General features: G+C 43.2%; 1 protein-coding gene across 5 annotated transcripts in view; it reads left to right on the forward strand.

Annotated features, from left to right (window-relative positions):
- The first annotated feature begins 841 nt into the window (after window positions 1–841).
- LOC132826362 (CREB3 regulatory factor-like) overlaps window positions 842–19,470 on the forward strand; it is a 167,682-nt gene continuing 149,053 nt past the window's right edge. For 3 of the 5 annotated variants that reach the window (XM_060842234.1, XM_060842233.1, XM_060842237.1), the window contains exons 1-2: window positions 1,654–1,718; window positions 13,566–13,639. Coding sequence is in view for 1 of the 5 variants with exons in the window: in XM_060842237.1 (XP_060698220.1) it covers window positions 13,637–13,639 (3 nt within the window). In the remaining 4 variants the exon portion in view is untranslated. Of the gene's footprint in view, window positions 1,532–1,653; window positions 1,719–13,565; window positions 13,640–19,470 lie in introns of those variants that run through there. The other 2 variants (XM_060842235.1, XM_060842236.1) reach the window with 2 other exon arrangements.

Consider the following 19,470-nt stretch of genomic DNA (forward strand, 5'->3'; position numbering starts at 1 on the left):
ACCTATTATATTCTCAGCTACCTTCTCTCCAACCCCACCCCCTCCCATTTATCTTTCCTCCCCAGAGGCTCCCTGCCTCGTTCCTGATGAAGGGCTTTTGCCCAAAATGTTGATTTTCCTGCTCCTCGGATGCTGCCTGACCTGCTGTGCTTTTCCAGCACCACTCTGATCTTGACTCTAACCTCCAGCATCTTCAGTCCTCACTTTCACCTAGTTGATTCTTAAAAGTGTCAGTGTCGCTGTTAGCACACTCAGGATTCCTCAGCGATTGTTGTCCAATCTGGAATTACGGGTAAAAAATGAGGTCTGCAGATGCTGGAGATCACAGCTGAAAATGTATTGCTGGTTAAAGCACAGCAGGTTAGGCAGCATCCAAGGAATAGGAAATTCGACGTTTCAGGCATAAGCCCTTTATCAGGAATCTGGAATTACATCTAACATCAGGACATTAATTGGACAGTGTGAATGTATGACATACTTTACAGACAATTAAGTATTTCTGACGTATTGTAATTGTTCTAATGGAGGAAAGACAGAAACCAACTTACACAAAACACATTCCCAGATGATAATTAAATGAATTAACATCTCTTCTGTTTGTTTGCAGAGGCAGATACTGACCAGGAGACAGAGAATTAAACTTTGCTGTTTTAAAGTTGCACTGTTTGATCTTTAATGTCCTCAGTGTAACTTCTCATCCAAGTATTGAGGGGGTCCGGTAGAAAGCTTGGGACAATTACAGACAAAGAACAACCATTCGGTCCATCAGCTGAAAACGAGCTTTATGGCCCCAACCCACTTTCCAACTCTGAGCCGACAACAGCACAGACTAAAGTATTTCAAGTGCTTATTCGGGCATTTTGCAAATGCAGTTAATCTTTCTGCATCTATTAACCTTTTAAGACTGAGTTTCAGATCCCACTATATTTAAGGTGGGGGGGGGGGATCCTCCCCGCCTCTTCTGCCATTCTCCCAGCAGTTAGTTGAAACGTATGCCGTACCATGCCCGGCTCCTTATCCCTTCCCACCTCCGCTCAACCCTCCCCTGTATATCCTCAGTCCACCCCACCCCTGAAACCCTCTGAACCCATCGCCTCCTCCCCTTCACTGCCTGTTCATTGACCTGACTGCTAAGGGGAAATGGATCCTTCCTAGATTCTGCGTTTAAAGTTACTGGAACAGAACCGCGAATCCACAAACTTCCGCCTCGGAGTTAACCTCAGGGCAACAGCTGACAAGGGGAGTTACTCGACTGTCAACGATCACGTCTGCGCCCGTTTTCCCGGCGAATGGGAAGGAAGGAGTGGACGCAAATACGTTTCTCCTCCTAACCTGACGGAGTGGGATTAACTCGAGCAGACCCACCCTCACTAACCCCATGAGGATCAGCGACTGATGCACTCGCTGTCGGAACAATGATGCCTCCTTTGGAGGGATTCACAAAGAAACGAGATGTTGGAATATTTGTATTCATCCTCCCGAAGAATCCGGTGAAGGGGGTGACAGTAATGAAGGACATCCTCGCTTTAAGGTTGCAGACGACACGGGAGCATGTGACAGGGGATGGGGGAGGGTTTGTAGGGCTGGTCATATGATCATCTTGACGGAATCAAAACAAACCAGCGACAAAACTGAAGGGGAGAAGAGTAGGGGGGGGTGGGGAAGGATTGCTTCAAGGATCTAGGTGTAGCGAACTTTATTCAGGAACCTGCTACAAAGTAAGTTAATTGTATCCGCGTGTGTCAGTCAGTCAGTGTCAGACTGGCGCTTCTTGGCTGGATCGCTACAATGTATCTGTTTTCTGTCTTTGTTGTTGCAGTCTTCCTGATCTGCTGTCTGGGTTGTTTCTCCCTCTCCCTTCGTTTATATATAGGTGCAGATATGAGTAAGCGTTGTTGGTGCACTTTTAGCAGCCCCTTCCCCCCCCGTGATCGCCTTTCGGAGTTGAGTGTCAAGGCAGGGGTACATTTTTGTGATTCGTTTCTGAGTCTTGCCTTCCCGTAATTAGATTCACCGCTCTTACCTAACATTGCAAATAGGAAATCTCTCTCTCTCTGTGTTAAACCTGGAAAAAACACCAAATAATCTTAAGAGGTCACAAAATTACAACCAAGACACCCTACACCCCCTAAAATGAACTGCTGTTGCTTTTTTGTGATAAATGTACAATTCAACTGGCATTCAGCTTCGGAGGCCGAGAGGCGGAAATAGTCCAAGTGGAGGCCCTCTTCCCTCATCAGATTGGAGTTGTTCCTTTTAAAGGGACACTGCGTTTGTGGCTGGGGCTGTTGGAAAAGAAGGTGCTGGGGTTCTGCTACTCCCATGGCACAATCCAAGCCGCAAGTCGGGGAGACCATGTTTACCCAACCTGCCACAACTGTTTTAGGAATTAATCCAGTATAATCTGTTCTCGGCTGGTCCTCCCCAAATACCATTTGAAAAGTGCCCCAACTCTCTGAAGAAGTGTTCAAGTGACCTTTTCGCCAGTTTTTCCTGCGGTTTAGGGTTTAACTGTTTTGCGTCCCTTGCATAATACCCCGAGGGTTTTGATCTCGGAGGAGATTTTCAATGCTGGAGAGATGTTTTATGCGTAATCTTTTTGACAGCACCCTCAATGAATCAGGCTGATTGCCGAGACATTGCATCAAGTCAGTCGCTGGCGATACTGCAACTCGTGACAGATCATTCAATTTATTTCACTTTCCCAAAACATACAAAAAGAAATTCTTAGGAAAACCAAAGACTCGATATTTCTTTTCCCCAATTACAACCACGATGACTTGTTTCAATTCAAATTAAAGGGTTTTTTTTCTGAAATGTTCAGAGTTTTCACGTTTGATTCCCAGCTCGAGATGTTGGAAGTTTGTGTGTGTGAAGTAATACCAATTTTGTTGCAAACCCCTAGTGCTAGATTTAAATAAATTACTCCGGAATAAGCAAATTTAATTCACTGGTTACAGTACAGCTTTGTATGATGACATAGGGCAAGAGAGGAGTGGGATAAGTATTGGAAGAATTTAATCTGAAGAGGAAGGCTTTGGTGGGGCTGTGTAAGGGCAGGAGGGCAGACAATTACTGAAAGATGACAGCAAATTAATCAGTCTGACCGAGAGAGAGAGATCATTGCCATTGTAGAAAGATTGATTGGGAAAAATACAAATGTCTGTCGTGACGGGGGAAAAGATCAATGAGAGGATAGTGAATGGTTGATGTGAAAGTAAGACCAGGATAATGGCAGGAACAGGGACGTCAAAGTCAATCTGATCGCAGTCAGAAACAAATAGTCAAGAGTGTGACAGTAAAGTGATGAAGGAGCAAGAGAACCTGAGTCATTGTAAAAAGAAGAAATAAAGTGAATGAAGAGGAAGATCTGGGTAACTGAAAATGAGGAGAGGTTTTAGAATAGATGAAGAAAATCAGGATAACTGGGAAGAGATCAGAATAATGACTGGAATGTTAGATAAGTATATGAATAGGAACATTTTGGAGGGATATTGAGATAGGAGTAGGGAAGTGGAATAGTTTGGAATTATGTTTAGTATGTTTATGTTTGGAATGAAGGGTCTGTTTCTGTGTTGCATGACAATATTTGAAGAGTAATGACTGGAAAAGGAAGGGAGAGATTATAGGAATGAATAGAAGGTGTCAGGGAGAGAGATATTATGATAAATAAATAACTATAATGGTAGTATTGTATACTGACAGGGAATATGGAACACATATTTGAGACAGCATGGTCATTTTTTTAATTGATTTAATGTCTATGTCCCTGTGATGTGAGGTCAGACAGCATTGCATCAGAATCTAGAACTTGCCAAAGCTTTGGCAGAGAAAGGGATGGAGGGTAATATTATAGGTCTGGAAGTAGGTGATCCCTTGGGGATTCTAAGAGTTTTGATCCCAAAACAAAAGCAAAAAAAAACTGTAAATGTTGTAAATCTGTAATAAAAACCGAAAGGCTGGACAAACTGTGGTTTGACAGCATCTGTGGAGAGAGAGAAACTGAATTAATGTTTTGAGTTTGATATCATTCTTCATCTGAACTAAAGGGAATGGAAAAGTGGTGAATTTTCTGCTGTAGAAAAACGCAGGTAGGAGCAGGTGGAACAGAAAGGGTCAGACAGTGAGGGAGATTAGAGATCACAAGGGTCACCGGACAAATGTAAAGGGAGTGGTGATGGTTGTACAGATGAGAGATTTGGAGTAAGAGGATCAAATGTATCAGAGATGGGGAGGGGGGGCGGTGAAGGCAGGAGAACAGGGTTGAGAAACAGCTAAGCCATGGATTGAGTGGTGGAGCAGACCTCAATGGGCTGAATAGCCTAATTCTGTTGCTATATGTTATGGTCCAGAACAGACGTTAATAGTAGAATGAAGTTTATCTCTGCTAAAGGAAAAACTAAGAATACCTGACTCTGGAGCAATCAAAAGGAGGACAGAAAGGTTTTGGATGTTCAGTTCAGAATGGTGTTGCGTTAAGAGTTTGTTGCAAAAAATAACGGCTTTGTTCGTCACTATGTTTTGACTGAAGGAACTGGCTGTCGTAGAAACAGAATTGTTAGGATGCATTTGGTCCATCATGTCTGCACCAGTCTTCGAGGACTCGATATTACATAGCACTCTGTGGAGGGGAACAGAGAGAGGAGGGGCTGGGTGTTATCACCAAAATAGTTGGAGTTTTGTTAGCCAAGGCAATTGAAAGATATGAATCATAGACTGGAAAACAGTTAAGTTGCACAATTCCCTGATTGAATTGATGAGAAGTGTAGGTCTGAATGGTCAGCTCCTGTTCTGAAATGTTCCACCTTGAGGGCATAGGTTTAGGGTGAGAGGGGAAAGATTTAAAAGGTACCTAAGTGGGAACATTTTCATGCAGGATGATGCGTGTATGGAATGAGCTGCCAGAGGAAGTGATGGAGGCTAGTACAATTGCAACATTTAAAAGGCATCTGGGAGGGTATGTGAATAGGAGGGATATGGGCCAAGTGCTGGCAAATGGGATGCGATTATTTTAGGATATCTGGTTGGCATGGACGATGTTTGTGAGAAGATTTGTAGCTCGGGTGCTCGTCGTTGTGGTTCTGTTCGCCGAGCTGGGAATTTGTGTTGCAGACGTTTCGTCTCCTGTCTAGGTGACATCCTCAGTGCTTGGGAGCCTCCTGTGAAGCGCTTCTGTGATCTTTCCTCCAGCATTTGTAGTCATTTGAATCTGCCGCTTCCGGTTGTCAGTTCCAGCTGTCTGCTGCAGTGATCGGTACATTGGGTCCAGGTCGATGGCATGGACAAGTTGGACCAAAGGGTCTGTTTCTGTGCTGTACATCTCTATGACTCTATTTAGTGCATCAGTGGAAGGTGACCCCATCTCCAGGGGAAATTTTGTAGATAAGGAAGAGGAGTGGGTTGAAGAAAGATCCGAGAGGTAACAATGTGGGAACAGGTAGATTGATCCTAGTGGATCGATAGGAGTGAAATGATGTGAGAGCAGCCCTGCAGAGCTGGACAATGGAGAGAGGCACTAAGGAGAATGATATCGTTGATCTAATCAAAGGCTTAAGGCAAGTCAAGATGAGGAAGGGTTCTAGTCCTGGAGCATTTCATTTTGACTTTGGTTTACGGCTTGTGACAGGAGCAGAAATCCAGTTGTAGAGATCTAGATTGAGAGTTGTGCGTTTGGTCTTGAGAAGACTGAACTATGTTGAAGGAAAGGGAAGCTGGAGTTGGGTCAATAGTTGGTTTTTAAAAAAGGGTGAGCTTCTGGGGATGAGAATGACAGTGACTAGTTTGATGGAGAAGGAGGAGGCCAGGAAAGGAGCTCGAGTGTTCTGAGAACAGAATCTGGAGGGGGACAGGTTGGGTCCTGTAGATAAGGTAAACTCCAAGTGGGGGAGATGGGGAGGAACAGGCATGAACAGGTGCAGAGGACGGGGGTGCCCTGGAGTGAAGTTTGGTTTGGTGGGAAAGGGGAGAAAGCCTGGGCATCATCAGCAGAAGAAAGTGAATGAATTATTTTGAGCTGAGTTCCTGCTTCCTTTGAACATGGAGCTGAGGGCAGACAGGGAGAAGTGGGTGTAAGGAATTTGTTGGTAGTGGAGACAAGAAGCCGGAGGTTTTGATTACTCTTCAGAACGATCCTGGAATACTGAGCTGTTTTGGCTGAAGAGTGGGAAATCTAATGCTGTCATTCAACAGATCTGTTGATGGCAGTTTAACCCAGCTGTGCATCTGTTAGGCTGAAGCATGTGGGTTTTGGATTGAGGGAGAGAGGACATAACCCATAGCAGAGAGAAAAGCCAGAATGGGAGCCAGTGAGAGTTTTACTGGGGAAGATGGCATTCAAAGGTAGATGAGCAGGTGCAAGATTAGATAAAATGGGCATTTATAGCTTGAGATGTGGTGAGAGACAGACTGGGATCAGTAATCATTGTATTGAGACAAATATCAAGATAATTACTGAAAGTGGAGCCTGAAATATAAAAAAAATTGTAAAGGTAATGAGTGAAAATAAGCAGAGATTAAAACTGAGATAACATTGGAAAAGGGTGAGATCTGGGTAATAACAAGGAGAGAGCGTGAATTGAGTAAATTTAAGCTCAGGAACACCTCTGTGGACAGTGTGCTGTAACTAGTACAAAGTCCCATGTATTAATCAGTCTGCTGCTCAATGAGCAATACCTCACATTGTAAGGTTCTTGTTTCTTGTTTTAAAACCCCCATGGCCTCCAGTCTCTCCCTGTTGCAATTTTGTTCAGGTTTACAACGCTATGAGCTCAGTTGGCTGGATGGTTGGTTTGAGATGCAGACATTGCGAGTTCAATTCCTGTACCAGCTGAGATAACCTTCTCAATCTTGCCACTTACCGGAGGTGTGGTGATCCTCTGGTTAAACCAGTTGACTCACTCTCACGCTCAGTCTCCCCGAGAGATCAGCCCTATGCTCCTCTTTACCTGGACCGTCTCAGACTCCTCCCTCCCCATTCTAGACCTCTCCATTTTTATCTCGGGCGACCGACTCAATATGTACGTTTACTATAAACCGACCGATTCCCACAGCTACCTAGATTACACCTCCTCCCACCCTGCCCCCTGTAAAAATGCCATTCCATATTCCCAATTCCTTCGCCTCTGCCGCATCTGCTCCCAGGAGGACCAATTCCAATACCGAACAACCCAGATGGCCTCCTTCTTCAAAGACCGCTATTTCCCCTCAGACGTGGTTGATGGTGCTCTCCACCGCATCTCCACCACTTCCCGCTCCTCTGCCCTTGAACCCTGCCCCTCCAATCACCACCAGGACAAAACCCCACTGGTCCTCACCTACCACCCCATCAACCTCCAGATACATTGTATCATCCTTCGTCATTTCCGCCACCTCCAAACAGACTCCACCATCAAGGATATATTTTCCTTTCCTCCCCTCCCCCATCAGCGTTCCGGAAAGACCACTCCCTCTGCGACTCCCTCGTCAGGTCCATACGCCCCACCAACCCAACCTCCACTCCCAGCACTTTCCCCTGGAACCGCAAGAAATGCAAAACTTGCGCCCACACCTCCCCCCTCACTTCCCTCCAAGGCCCCCAGGGATCCTTCCATATCCGTTACAAATTCACCTGCACCTCCACACACACCATTTACTGCATCCGCTGCACCCGTTGTGGCCGCCCCTACGTTGGGGAGATAGGCCGCCTACTTGCAGAATGTTTCAGAGAACACCTCTGGGACACCCGCACCAATCAACCCAACCACTCCGTAGCGGAACACTTTAACTCCTCCTCCCAGTCCGCCAAGGACATGCAGGTCCTTGGCCTCCTCCATCGCCAGACTATGGCAACACGACGCCTGGAGGAAGAGCGCCTCATCTTCCGCCTAGGAACCCTCCAACCACAAGGGATGAATGCAGATTTCTCTAGCTTCCTCATTTCCACCCCCCCCCCCCCCACAACCTTTTCTCAGTCCCAACCCTCGGACACAGCACCATCTTCTTGACCTGCAATCTTCTTCCCGACCTCTCCGCCCCCATCCCCTCTCCGGCCTATCATCCTCACATAAACCTCCTTCCACCTATCGCATTCCCAATGCCCCTCCCCCAAGTCCCTCCTCCCTACCTTTTATCTTCGCCTGCTTGACACACCTTCCTCATTTCTGAAGAAGGGCTTATGCCCGAAATGTCAATTCTCTTGCTCCTTGGATACTGCCTGACCTGCGCTTTTCCAGCAACACATTTTATTCAGCTCTGATCTCCAGCATCTGCGGTCCTCACTTTCTCCTCTGGGAATATGGCAACTTTACCTAGTGGGGTGAGAGAGTGCGATATGGAGATTTCCTGACTGACAGAAACATATGGAGATATTGATTGGAAAATGCGAGAGATTGGGCTTTGTAACTAAAAGGGAGAAAGTGAAAGAAATTTTCCGGCTCACCTTCTATGGTAAAGGTCAGCCTTTATCACAAGCAGAAAACGAAAGTGAACTAGAAGAAAATGAGTCAGAATTCCTGGAAATAGATTATTGAAAACAGAACATGCTCACACTCCAAACATCCAGTTATTTCGTGGTCTCATATCCAGGTCTGTACAGGAAAAAGTGCACTGCTGGAAGGCTGACCGACAGGATCAGATGTCTTGAATTCAGTTTGCATTATGTTTTCTTCCAGCCCTTTCTAAAACACTTTGTCATGATCAGAAACCCTTTAGGAATATGGGCGAAGGAGAGATTAATTTAATCTGTGTAAGGATGTGCAATCTGAAACATTTCTTTGGTGTAAATGACGAACTGTAATCTAATCATATTTGTTCTACAATTTCAATTACCAATATTTGTTTGTTGGGTCCTCCTAGCCCAGTTCAAGTCCAGAACTGAATATTTGTTTATGGGATGTTTGGACATTGCCATGAAGTTGTGAGGCAGCTGATAAAAGTATATTTAAATAGGTTGGCTTGTAAATTAGGTAAAATGCAATGATGTATTAATATGTAACTTGGATTGTACTCTGTTCAGAATTCTTTAAATAGAATGGAGTTTAACATAAATAGATGCTGTAACTTACAGTTGCAAAAGAGGATTTGAAGTTTGGAACTTGTACATTGCTAACCAGAAAAAAGTATGTCAAATAATTTAAACATTGATTAAAAATAAATATTTAAATTAGAGAGCTGCATGGCATTTGACAAATCTACTAAATTAAACAGTAATCTCCATAAAATGTGGTGAATACAAGCCATAAAAACAGAATTTGCTGGAAAAGCTCAGCAAGTCCGGCATCATCTATGGAGAGAAATCAGAATCAATATTTTGAGTCCACTGACCCTAATTCAGAACTGATAGCATTTTCTTCCAACTATTATATATGTTGAAAATGGGTGTGGGGGTGAAGGAGCAAGCATATAGGCATAGATGGAGCCCAGAGAGAAAGAACGACAGAGGGACAAACGGACACTTTGACTGTATGCCAAGGGGAAAGAAAGGCTCTCTCTGGGCTCCATTTTGCCTAACTGTTCACTCCTTTCCCCATTCCCTGTCTTCAGTATATGTACCTTTTTACTAGCTATAAGAACATAACCAAGGTTTGTGCGAAGATTTGTAGCTCGGGTGCTCAGACAACAACTCACTAGAACAAAGGACCCGATACCCAACATGAGCAAAACTAATGTAGTTTACAAAATACCATGGAAGGACTGCACAAAACACTATATAGGACAAACAGGAAGACAGCTAACAATCCGCATACATGAACATCAACTAGCCACGAAACGACACGACCAGCTATCCCTAGTAGCCACACACACAGACAACAAGCAACATGAATTCAATTGGGAAAACACTACTATCATAGGGCAAGCCAGACAGAGAACAGCCAGGGAATTCCTAGAGGCATGGCATTCATCCACAAACTCCATCAACAAACACATCGACCTGGACCCAATATACCAACCACTACAGCGGACAGCTGAAACTGATACCCGGAAGCGGCAAGGACAGACCACTATAAATACCGGAAGAAACATCAAAGAAGTGCTTCGCAGGAGGCTCCAAAGCACTGATGATGTCGCCTAGCCAGGGGACGAAGCGTTTGCAACAAAAACTTCCAGATCGGCGAACAGAACCACAATAAGAACATAAGATATAGGAGCAGAATTAGGCTTTTTGGCCCATCGAGTCTGTTCCATTATTCGATAATGGTGGATATGTTTCTCAACCCCATTCTCCTGCCTTCTCCCATAACCATCGATTCCCTTACCAATCGAGAACATATTCATCTCTGTTTTAAAGAAACTCAATAGTTTGGCCTCCCCAGCCTTCTGTGGCAATGGGTTCCACAGATTCATCGCCCTCTGGGTGAATACATTTCTCCTCATCTCAGATCTAAAGGGTTGACCTTTCACTCCAAGGCTATACCCTCTGGTCTGAATCTCTGTTACTAATGAAAATACCTTCTCCACATCCATTCTATCCAGGATTTTCAGTAATCTGTAAGCTAGTACTAGTTCTCAAGAAGGATCACTGGACTCAAAACATTTAAATCTGTTTTCTTTTCCACAGATTCTAGCAGACCTCCTGAGTTTCTCTAGCAATATCTGCTGTTTTTTCAGATCTTCAGCATCCACAGTTCTTTGTTTTATTTTAATGAACATAAGCTATATGGATTTAAGTACTTTAGGTTTTGGTTAACATTTAGTTAAGTAGAAAATTGAAGCATTGATAATTGATTAATTCCTATTGTAACAATACTATGGCTTTAGGAGAAAGTATTTGAAACTTGGTTTTTATTTATGAAGCAAAGTTGAGAAAGAGCTACTGTGCAATCTACTCAAAGCCAATAGAATAAACAGCTTGTGAGGCCTAGGTTTTTTTTTAAATGTTGCAACAGTAGACGCAGCCAGAATGATTGGTATCAAGCTCCCCCAGAACCAGAATGTTTAGTTTTAGCTTCAGCAGTTGCTGGGGCTTCAAGCTGGATGTGGAAGCTGTTTGTCCTCTCCCTCTGTTACAGCTAAAGACTGGGGAGTGCTCTTCCTGGTGCTAGAATTGCATATGAGACAATCTATTTTACTGAATTTGCCTTTGCCAAGGGAGTGTTTATGGGATGTTACTATACTGGAACAGTTACTGTTTAGCAGTTAAATAATCTAATATTCTGTTAAATTTTCCTTTAGAATTAAGTTATTAAAATTTTTTTTGGTTGTATGTTAACTCTAGTGTATGAATGAAGTGTGTTTTGCTTTTTCTATTTTTCAAGGCTAGTAGTTTGACCAATTGAATTGAAATTTCTGGCACTTGCTGTTAAAATAAGAAAAAGTTAGAGTCTAGGTGTCTTCTTAATCTATTTTGAGGGGATTTGGTCTGCTCTATAATAATACATGAATCCAAGATTGTATACAATTCTACTCTGAAGGAAGCCATTTAGCCAGTCATTCCTCTGCTGGCTCTTGCTACAAGAGTCCAGAAGCACTCCCCTGCATGCTCCCTGTGACCTTGCAACTGTTTACTTTTCAGATAACCATTCCAATTCCGCCTTTAAATATGAAACGAAACGAAGAACTTCGGATATTGGAAAACTGAAACAGAAACAGTATCTTCTGGAGAAACTCAGTAGGTCTGGCATCTGAGGACAGAAAACAGAGTTAGCAGTTCAGGACCAGTGACACTTGATCTGAATTGATAATAACTAGGAAAAGGCGTTTCTTTGTCCTCAATGTTTCAGTCCCGTGACCCTTCATCACCTTTTCCTAGCTACTATCAATTCAGGCGAAGGGTCACTGGACCCAAAATGTCAACTCTGCTTTCTCTCCACTGATGCTGCCAGACTTGCTGAGTTTCTCCAGCAATTTCTGTTTTTGTATCCTCTTGAGGGTCCTGGTTCAACCTGCCTCCATCATACCATGGAGTGTTTTCCTGATCTGTGTTGTGTGAAAGATTTTCTCTGGTTCTCGCTGCTTATTTTGCCAATCACCTTAAATGTACACCATCTCATTGTCAGTTATTTTAATGGGAACAATTTCTCCCAATCTTACTCTGTCCAGCCTCCTCCTGACTGGACCAGTCCATCAGATCTCTACCAAATAACACCCTTTTAAAATATTTTCTGAAAGCCTTTGCTGTACGTAGCGCATAAATAATCAAAATACCGGGTGCTTAACTTTAGGTTTAAAATTGAACTTTGTTCTATAAACATTGAAACAGAATGCCCCCACTGTATCCTTTTTGTAGATTGGAGATTAAAATGTTCTTTCTTAAACAGTGAAGTGACCTTATATTTTGGGTTTTCGATAACACTCAAAACTCATGTGGGAAATGTTTTCTTTTTAAAAAGTTCGGTTTTACTTCAAAGCGATTTAGACAGGAGTTTGCCTTTGGATTTGGAAGCTGCCAGAAAAAGTTTGAAGTTGCTATTTATTTGCCTCGAAGGGAAGCGGCCGGGGAGATTCCCGTTTGTGGACAGTCCCCGAACGGTTTCTTTTCGAGTGAGACCGCTTTGTGACTCCGGGTGGGCCTGAGACCGGCCACTGGCTTTGACAGGGACCCGACCAGCAGTGTCTGAGAGCGGGCGCTGCCGCTCACTGGGTACCCCACTTTAACCCCAGCCTGCAAGAGCTCAGCCAATATCCGACAACTCGGCAGGTGACTGAAAGCAGCTTCAAGTCTTTTTTTCTCTCTCTCTTCTGTTACTCGCTTGCTCCTTTCTTTGGTTATTTTCTTTCGCTCCCTGTCTTAATATCTCTCTCTTCCCCCCTTCACTCTTTCTCTCTTCCCCCCACCTTCATTCTTTCTCTCTTCCCCCCCCACTTCACTCTTTTTCTCTCCTCCCCCTTCACTCTTCTTCTCCCTCCCCCTCTTCGCTCGTCTTCTCCCTCTCCCCCCTTCGCTCATCTTCTCCCTCTCCTCCCCCTTCGCTCGTCTTTTCCCTCTTCCCCCCTTTACTTGTCTTTTCCCTCTCCCCCTTCACTCGTCTTCCTCGTCTTCCCCCCCTTCACTCGTCTTCCCCCCCTTCACTCGTCTTCCCCCCCTTCACTCGTCTTCCCCCCCTTCACTCGTCTTTCCCCCCTTCACTCGTCTTTCCCCCCCTTCACTCGTCTTCCCCCCTTCACTCGTCTTCTCCCTCTTCCCCCCCTTCACTCGTCTTCTCCCTCTTCCCCCCCTTCACTTGTCTTCTCCCTCTTCCCCCCCCTTCACTTGTCTTCTCCCTCTTCCCCCCCTTCACTCGTCTTCTCCCTCTTCCCCCCCCTTCACTCGTCTTCTCCCTCTCTTCACTCCCTCTCTTCTCCCTCTTCTCCCCCCCCCCCCCTTCACTCGTCTTCCTTGCCCCATGGAGAGGAGAAACAGCCAACCTCTCTCTCCACCCCCACCCCCCCTTCCCACCCCAGTGCTTTCTCTCTATGTGTCAGTGACCCTCGAGTTGAAAACCAGTCACCGACGAATGAAGAAACCGGCTGCAATCTAGAAAGCAAGGGAAACTAATGCAGTGTACTTCATCTTCAAATTTAAAGGAGAAACAGATATTTTGGAACGAGGGGGTGGAGGCGATTGTTTGATACTTGTAACATCTGACACTGGTATCTATTGTCTATGACAGCATCAGCATTAAGAAGATACAGTAATTTTCAGTACAATGTGGGGGAGGCTCAGAACTAAGCTGCAAAGATAATGGTAAGTAGATTATTGGTGACCAGTATCTTTTATTTTTTGATTTTAACTATCTATATATGTGTTGTCGATTGTTACATTAAGCATTTTCTGATGTTAGTCCATTTGTTCTTTTAAACTCAACTAATTGATACGACAGAAAGGAAAGAACAGGCTAAAGTTCAATGCTCCTGACGTTTTAGTTCTTTTCAGTGCCTGCATATTTCTGTGGGTATTGTTGGACAATGCAGAATTTTAATTTTATTTAGTGCTGAGTCAAAACCTTCCATTCAATGATGTCCCTTCAGACAAGCTTTAGCTGAGCTGATGGTGCAAATCCACAATGCCTACATTGTGCAATTTACTGTCTGATGTCTGCATTAATTCAAATAATCTAATATTTAATTCCTTCGGTATCAGATTGCCCCTTTTGCTCTGCTATTTTATACCTCATTTAGATTGTTGGAGAAGATCATTTTAGTGGAAAAAATGTTTTTGAATTCCTATTTGTCGATTCTATGTTCGAATAGCTGTTTGATTGAACAGAACTTGCCAAAAAGGGCATCTATTTTATTAAAGTATTTTGTTTTGCACACAAGACCAGAAGCATGGACAAAAATGTGTCTTTTTGTCAATTTTTCCCTTTTGGATCCGAGGGGCAGAGGTTAAGGCAAATAATATTTATGCTTACCCTCACTTTCTCAACTCCTCTCTCCTCTTCCTTCTATATTGTTGATGTACAGGATAAGTTACAGGATTTGAACCTTACTCGGAATGGATGAGCTGTAGAGAAATGCTAAATAGTTCATATGGAGCTAAACATGATCTAGTAGCAGGGGGCTACTCCTTAAGTGGAAGGAAGATAATGTGTATGAAAAAGAGACCTAAGGGTCTTTATTATACAGTAGATTAAAATTATTGCAACAATGTCTGATGCCAGTGAGTAAAGTAAATCAAATGTTGAGATGTGTTAAAAGGTCAATAGTAATGAGGTGGTTGTGCCATTTTATAAATCGTTATTACAATGGCACTTGGAATACTGTGTACAGTCCTGGCTGTCACTGTACAGAAAAGATATTTGCGGTTATTGAAATGATCCAGAAGTCTGCATCCAAAATTATTTGAGGGGATGGTAGGGTTGGAATACAGGCAGTGATTATATAAATTGGGCTTCTTTTCATTTAGAAAAGAGAAGATTATGAGCGGAGTCATTTGACGATTTTCAGATTCCAAAATGGCAAGATAATGGTGAGCATGTCTAAATTTGAAGTAACTAGCCAGAGAATGGGAGGGGAAAATAGGAAAATGTATCTGTTCAGGATCTAGAATGTTCTACGTGCAAGGATGATGGAATCAAAGCCTCCAAATGAAAACAAACCCAAATTATATAGTCGCTGTTTGTATTCCAACCTTACCATCCCATCAAATCGTTTTAGAGAGAAATAATTTGCAAGGTTCTGTGGTGGGGCTGAAACTGGAAACTAAAGTATGAATGTGTTGAATAAATTTTTCAAAGAGCTGGAATGAGCAGGGCTGACGATTGGCCAGGTGCTGAGAGATTCTAGGTTTCAAAGCTATTTTAAAAGCAGTGGCAGTAGGAGAGGTCGTTGCCAACATTTGAAGAAATTATGAATTCAAAATGAATTTTATAGTAATAACATGTCAGCGGTCAATCTATAGACAGATTCCTGCTCCTTGGATGCTGCCTGACCTGCTGCGCTTTTCCAGCAACACATTTTCAGCTCCGATTCCCTGAGGAGACCGGGAAAGTGGAAATTATTGATTCATTCAATAGCAAATTAGATTTTAATTCAGAAAGTAGCATTTTGGAAGACATCAGAAGTGGAACTTGTGGGTGTGATGCACAGTGAATGCAACAATGAATGGGTGACTTGGGTCCAAGGGTTGTGAAACTCTCAGCTGTTGGAGGTTGATCTCCTCTCATTGTCTAGGTCTATTGTTGACTTGGATAGAAGTTATAAGCATTGCCATTATTGATGAATGAGTTTGCCTACTAGGATGGCAACAGGTGTACTGAATGGATGTTGCTGTTTCTTTGATCTAAAAGTTCCTCCCCTTTATAATGCTTTACATCTAACAATGCCAGCAATATCTGGGACACAACCACGAAGGTTAAATGGTTGCATTGTCAAAGATTGTGCCAACAAAAGGACTTGACATGTATTCATATGAGTCCTTCACCTGGACATACCAGGAAACTGATGGGATTAGGAAATGTAGTAGACAGGAGGATTAATTTTAGATTACTCCAGCAAAGAGCTGGCATTGATATGGCCTCCTATATAAGTGGCCTAGGATGATAGGCTTTGTATGTATTTTTGTTAGTGAGTAGATTATATGCCAAACCTGGTGAAAGTGAGGACTGCAGATGCTGGAGATCAGAGTCGGGAGTGTGGTGCTGGAGAAGCACAGCAGGTCAGGCAGCATTCGAGGAGCAGGAGAATCAACATTTCGGGCAAAAGCCCTCCATCAGGAATGTCAAACCAGCCACAGCCTTCTCTAGTATTGACTCAGTCTGTTTTCAGAGAGCTGGAAAGGGTACATGTGCACACACAACCTATCCAGGTCAACCCAGTGCACAAAGAATTGGGTATCGAGTAGTTCAAAGCAAATGCCCAAATCACTGAAATGAGGGGCTGACACTATTAAACATTGGAAAATATCTAATGTCAACAGAAATATATAACACCTGGATAACAGGTAACATTGTGTAAATACCTAGTGAAGCCTTTTGGTTCTTGATGTTTTTCGTTACTGACCCACTGTAAATTTGAAACAATGAGTTATTAATTGCACCTACAGGGATTTCACACTCCCTGTGAAAGTACAGGTTGATGAAGGTGGTGGATTTGGAAATGTTAGTTTACAGCTCCTTTCGAGGTTCAGGTGAGGCTGCTTGCCTGCATTCCCTGTGGATGGTCACTGATTTAGCCTGGAGAAAGGAGAGGAGACTGAGGAAACGGACAAAAAAGCATACCAGCTCAGAGTAAAAGGTAACTGAACCTGAAGAATATGGGTGTGGGACAGTTGTTACACGGAAGCTCTCACATACTGAATTCTGAAGCGAATGCTTCTGTACCTGCCCTCGAGTTTGTTTTTTTTTGTTTCAATCCAAACACTCAAAGCATGAGATTAATATGGTGACTTTTTGTATGGGCATTGCAGCATTTCAGTTTCTTGCCAATTTTGATGTTTTCGCAACTGGTAAGGCATTCTGTATTTTAGATACAGCATAGTATCATGACTGTTAATAATACTATAAAGAAGGATCTCATTGACACTGAACCGGATATGTGTTTTGTTTTTAAGAGAAACCCAGTTAGTTCAAAACTGGAGCACTTGATCCTTATTGGCATTTAAACTCCTGCAGGCAGCAGTAGCATTGGGAATTGATTTGTATTCTGCTCTGATCTCGCTCTGCCTCGCTTACTTTCTCTGCTGTCATATTGCACAGTGACTATAAGGTGAGGAAGTGGAAGCTGTATACTATGCATAGGTTTGTGTGACCGCATAAGTTGGTTTTGTTTTGGAGGAAACTGCTGCTCACTACTTGTTTATGACTGGTTTCTGTCACATGGTTTTATCAAGATGTAGGGTTTGTTTTGATCTGTGAACAGGATATAAATTATACTTGTAAATCATGACTTGTGCTTACTCAGCCTGTGCATTTTTACTCTTTTTTTGAGGAAACGTTTGCCATTCCCACACCCCCTGCAGCTATTCTGAAGGTAATGAATCTTCATTGAATCACAGCTTTTGCTTATCCAGAGGATTAGTATCCAGGGGCTCTTCCACCATCTTACTGGATGTGTTATCCAAGTCAGGCCAACCACCTACAAGCATGTACACCTCGGGCTGGTCTCACTCGTAACCTGGCCGTTCCCTCTTGACGTTCATTCTGCCCCCTACTCTTGGAAGGAAATGTAGCTAAGATTGTAACCATTATAGTTTTGAGAAGATTTGCAGCTCAGGTTGAGGTTCTGGATGTAGGTTTGCTCACTGAGCTGGAAGGTTTGGTTTCATTATAGTGTCTATTGCAGGGGAAGCTCAGCAGAATCTGGGCATGATGGCTTGACTCACTCTACTCAGCTGCACACAATGCACTTGCTCCATGACATGAACTGAGTACTGAACACATTTTGAACACTTGGTGTTTTTTAATACAGTCAGATTTTGTTTGTTAGTGGTCCTGTGAAGTGCCTTGGGATTTTTATACTACATTAAATGTATTATTAGGGCGGCACTGTGGCTCAGTGGTTAGCACTGCGCCAGGGACCCGCATTCAATTCCCGCCTTGGGCAACTGTCTGTGTGGAGTTTGCACATTCTCCCCGTGTCTCCGTGGGTTTCCTCTGAGTGCTCCAGTTTCCTCTCACAGTCCAAAGATGTGCAGGTCAGGTGAATTGGCCATGCTAAATTTGCCCACAATGTTAGCTGGATTAGTCAGGGGTAAATATAGAGGGTGGGTTTCTCTTCAGAGGATCGGTGTGGACTTGTTGGGCCGAAGGGCCTGTTTCCACACTGTAGGTAATCTAATATAAATGGATGTTGTTGCAGTGGTTTCTAATGAAATCATGAAGATTGGTTTTTTTTCTATAAATTTGTTTCTTTTTAAAGTTCTTGAGATTCAATTCAAGAAAGGACAAAAAAACAATAATTGATCCTAGATCAATTGTTGATTTTTTTTTAAAATTTGAGATTGAGAGATTTATTTTTGTTCATCAAAGGCACTAAAGCATTTGGAGTTAGCCCATTGATCAACCATGAATTTAAGTCAAATGTTGAGGGGAAATATACAGATAGGATTGACTGTCAGAACCTTTTGTCCCCAAAGTTGAAATGTCTAATACTAGGAGTGCATTTTAGTTAAGAGGGGAAAAGTTCAAAGGCAATGTGAGGGGCAAATCTTTTTTGTACACAGAGTGGTAGGAATCTAGAATGCACTGGCAGGGATATAATAGGAATGTATAAGGGACTTTTAGATAGGCACATGGAGGGATTAGGGACCATGGGCAGGCAGAAGGGATTAGTTTAACTTTTTGGTGTCATGTTCGGCACCACATCGTGGGCTGAAGGGCCTGTTGCTGCGCTATACTCTTTAATGTTCTGAGTTCTAGAATGGCCTTGAGTGGCTTAATGGCCTCCTCCGATTCCTACATAAGCCTATTTTCATTTCTGTGCAGATTTGGCCTGTTTTAATGTGTTTGAACTGCTAGGTTTCTTCTTCTTGCAGTTCACCACCATTTTCTGATGAATGACAAAATATTCAAGCAAGGAGTACATTTTATTGTCAGTGCTGCTTATAAAAGGCTCAGCGATCTGGGGGAGAAACAGAAGATGCTGGAAATACATAGTCCTTCAGATGATGGTGGAGCTGCTAAAAGACTATTCAATGTTTTGGATAAAAAGGCTTTGGAAGAGGGTCTCCATCAGCTAATTACTTTTCTAATCTCAGAAGCTGGATGGGCTAATGAGCATTCCCAGCATTTTTTTTAATTTTAAAAGACAGACACTCAGTGTCAAATCCCCACTGTGTCAAATCCTCACTTTCTGTGTATCTGTATGTCTGTTGGTGTATAAGTGACCAGACTTCAGCATTTAAACATATGGTAAGGATCTAGTTGACTGGTAGCACTGAACGCGATGGATTTTGTCACTGCACTTGAGCACCATTTGTGAATAAACTCTAGCCAGTGTGAACCTTTTACCCTATGTGTAGACTTTTTTTTTGTCCTGGTCCAGGCAGCTCCCCAGACAGTGGGAGGAACAGCAAGCTGCCAGTCATTGGGAAAATGCTCGCAGCAGTTTGCCACTTGGCATGGGAAACTGCTTAAC

The sequence above is a fragment of the Hemiscyllium ocellatum genome, chromosome 22 (assembly GCF_020745735.1).
Source record: "Hemiscyllium ocellatum isolate sHemOce1 chromosome 22, sHemOce1.pat.X.cur, whole genome shotgun sequence".
NCBI lineage: Eukaryota > Metazoa > Chordata > Chondrichthyes > Orectolobiformes > Hemiscylliidae > Hemiscyllium > Hemiscyllium ocellatum.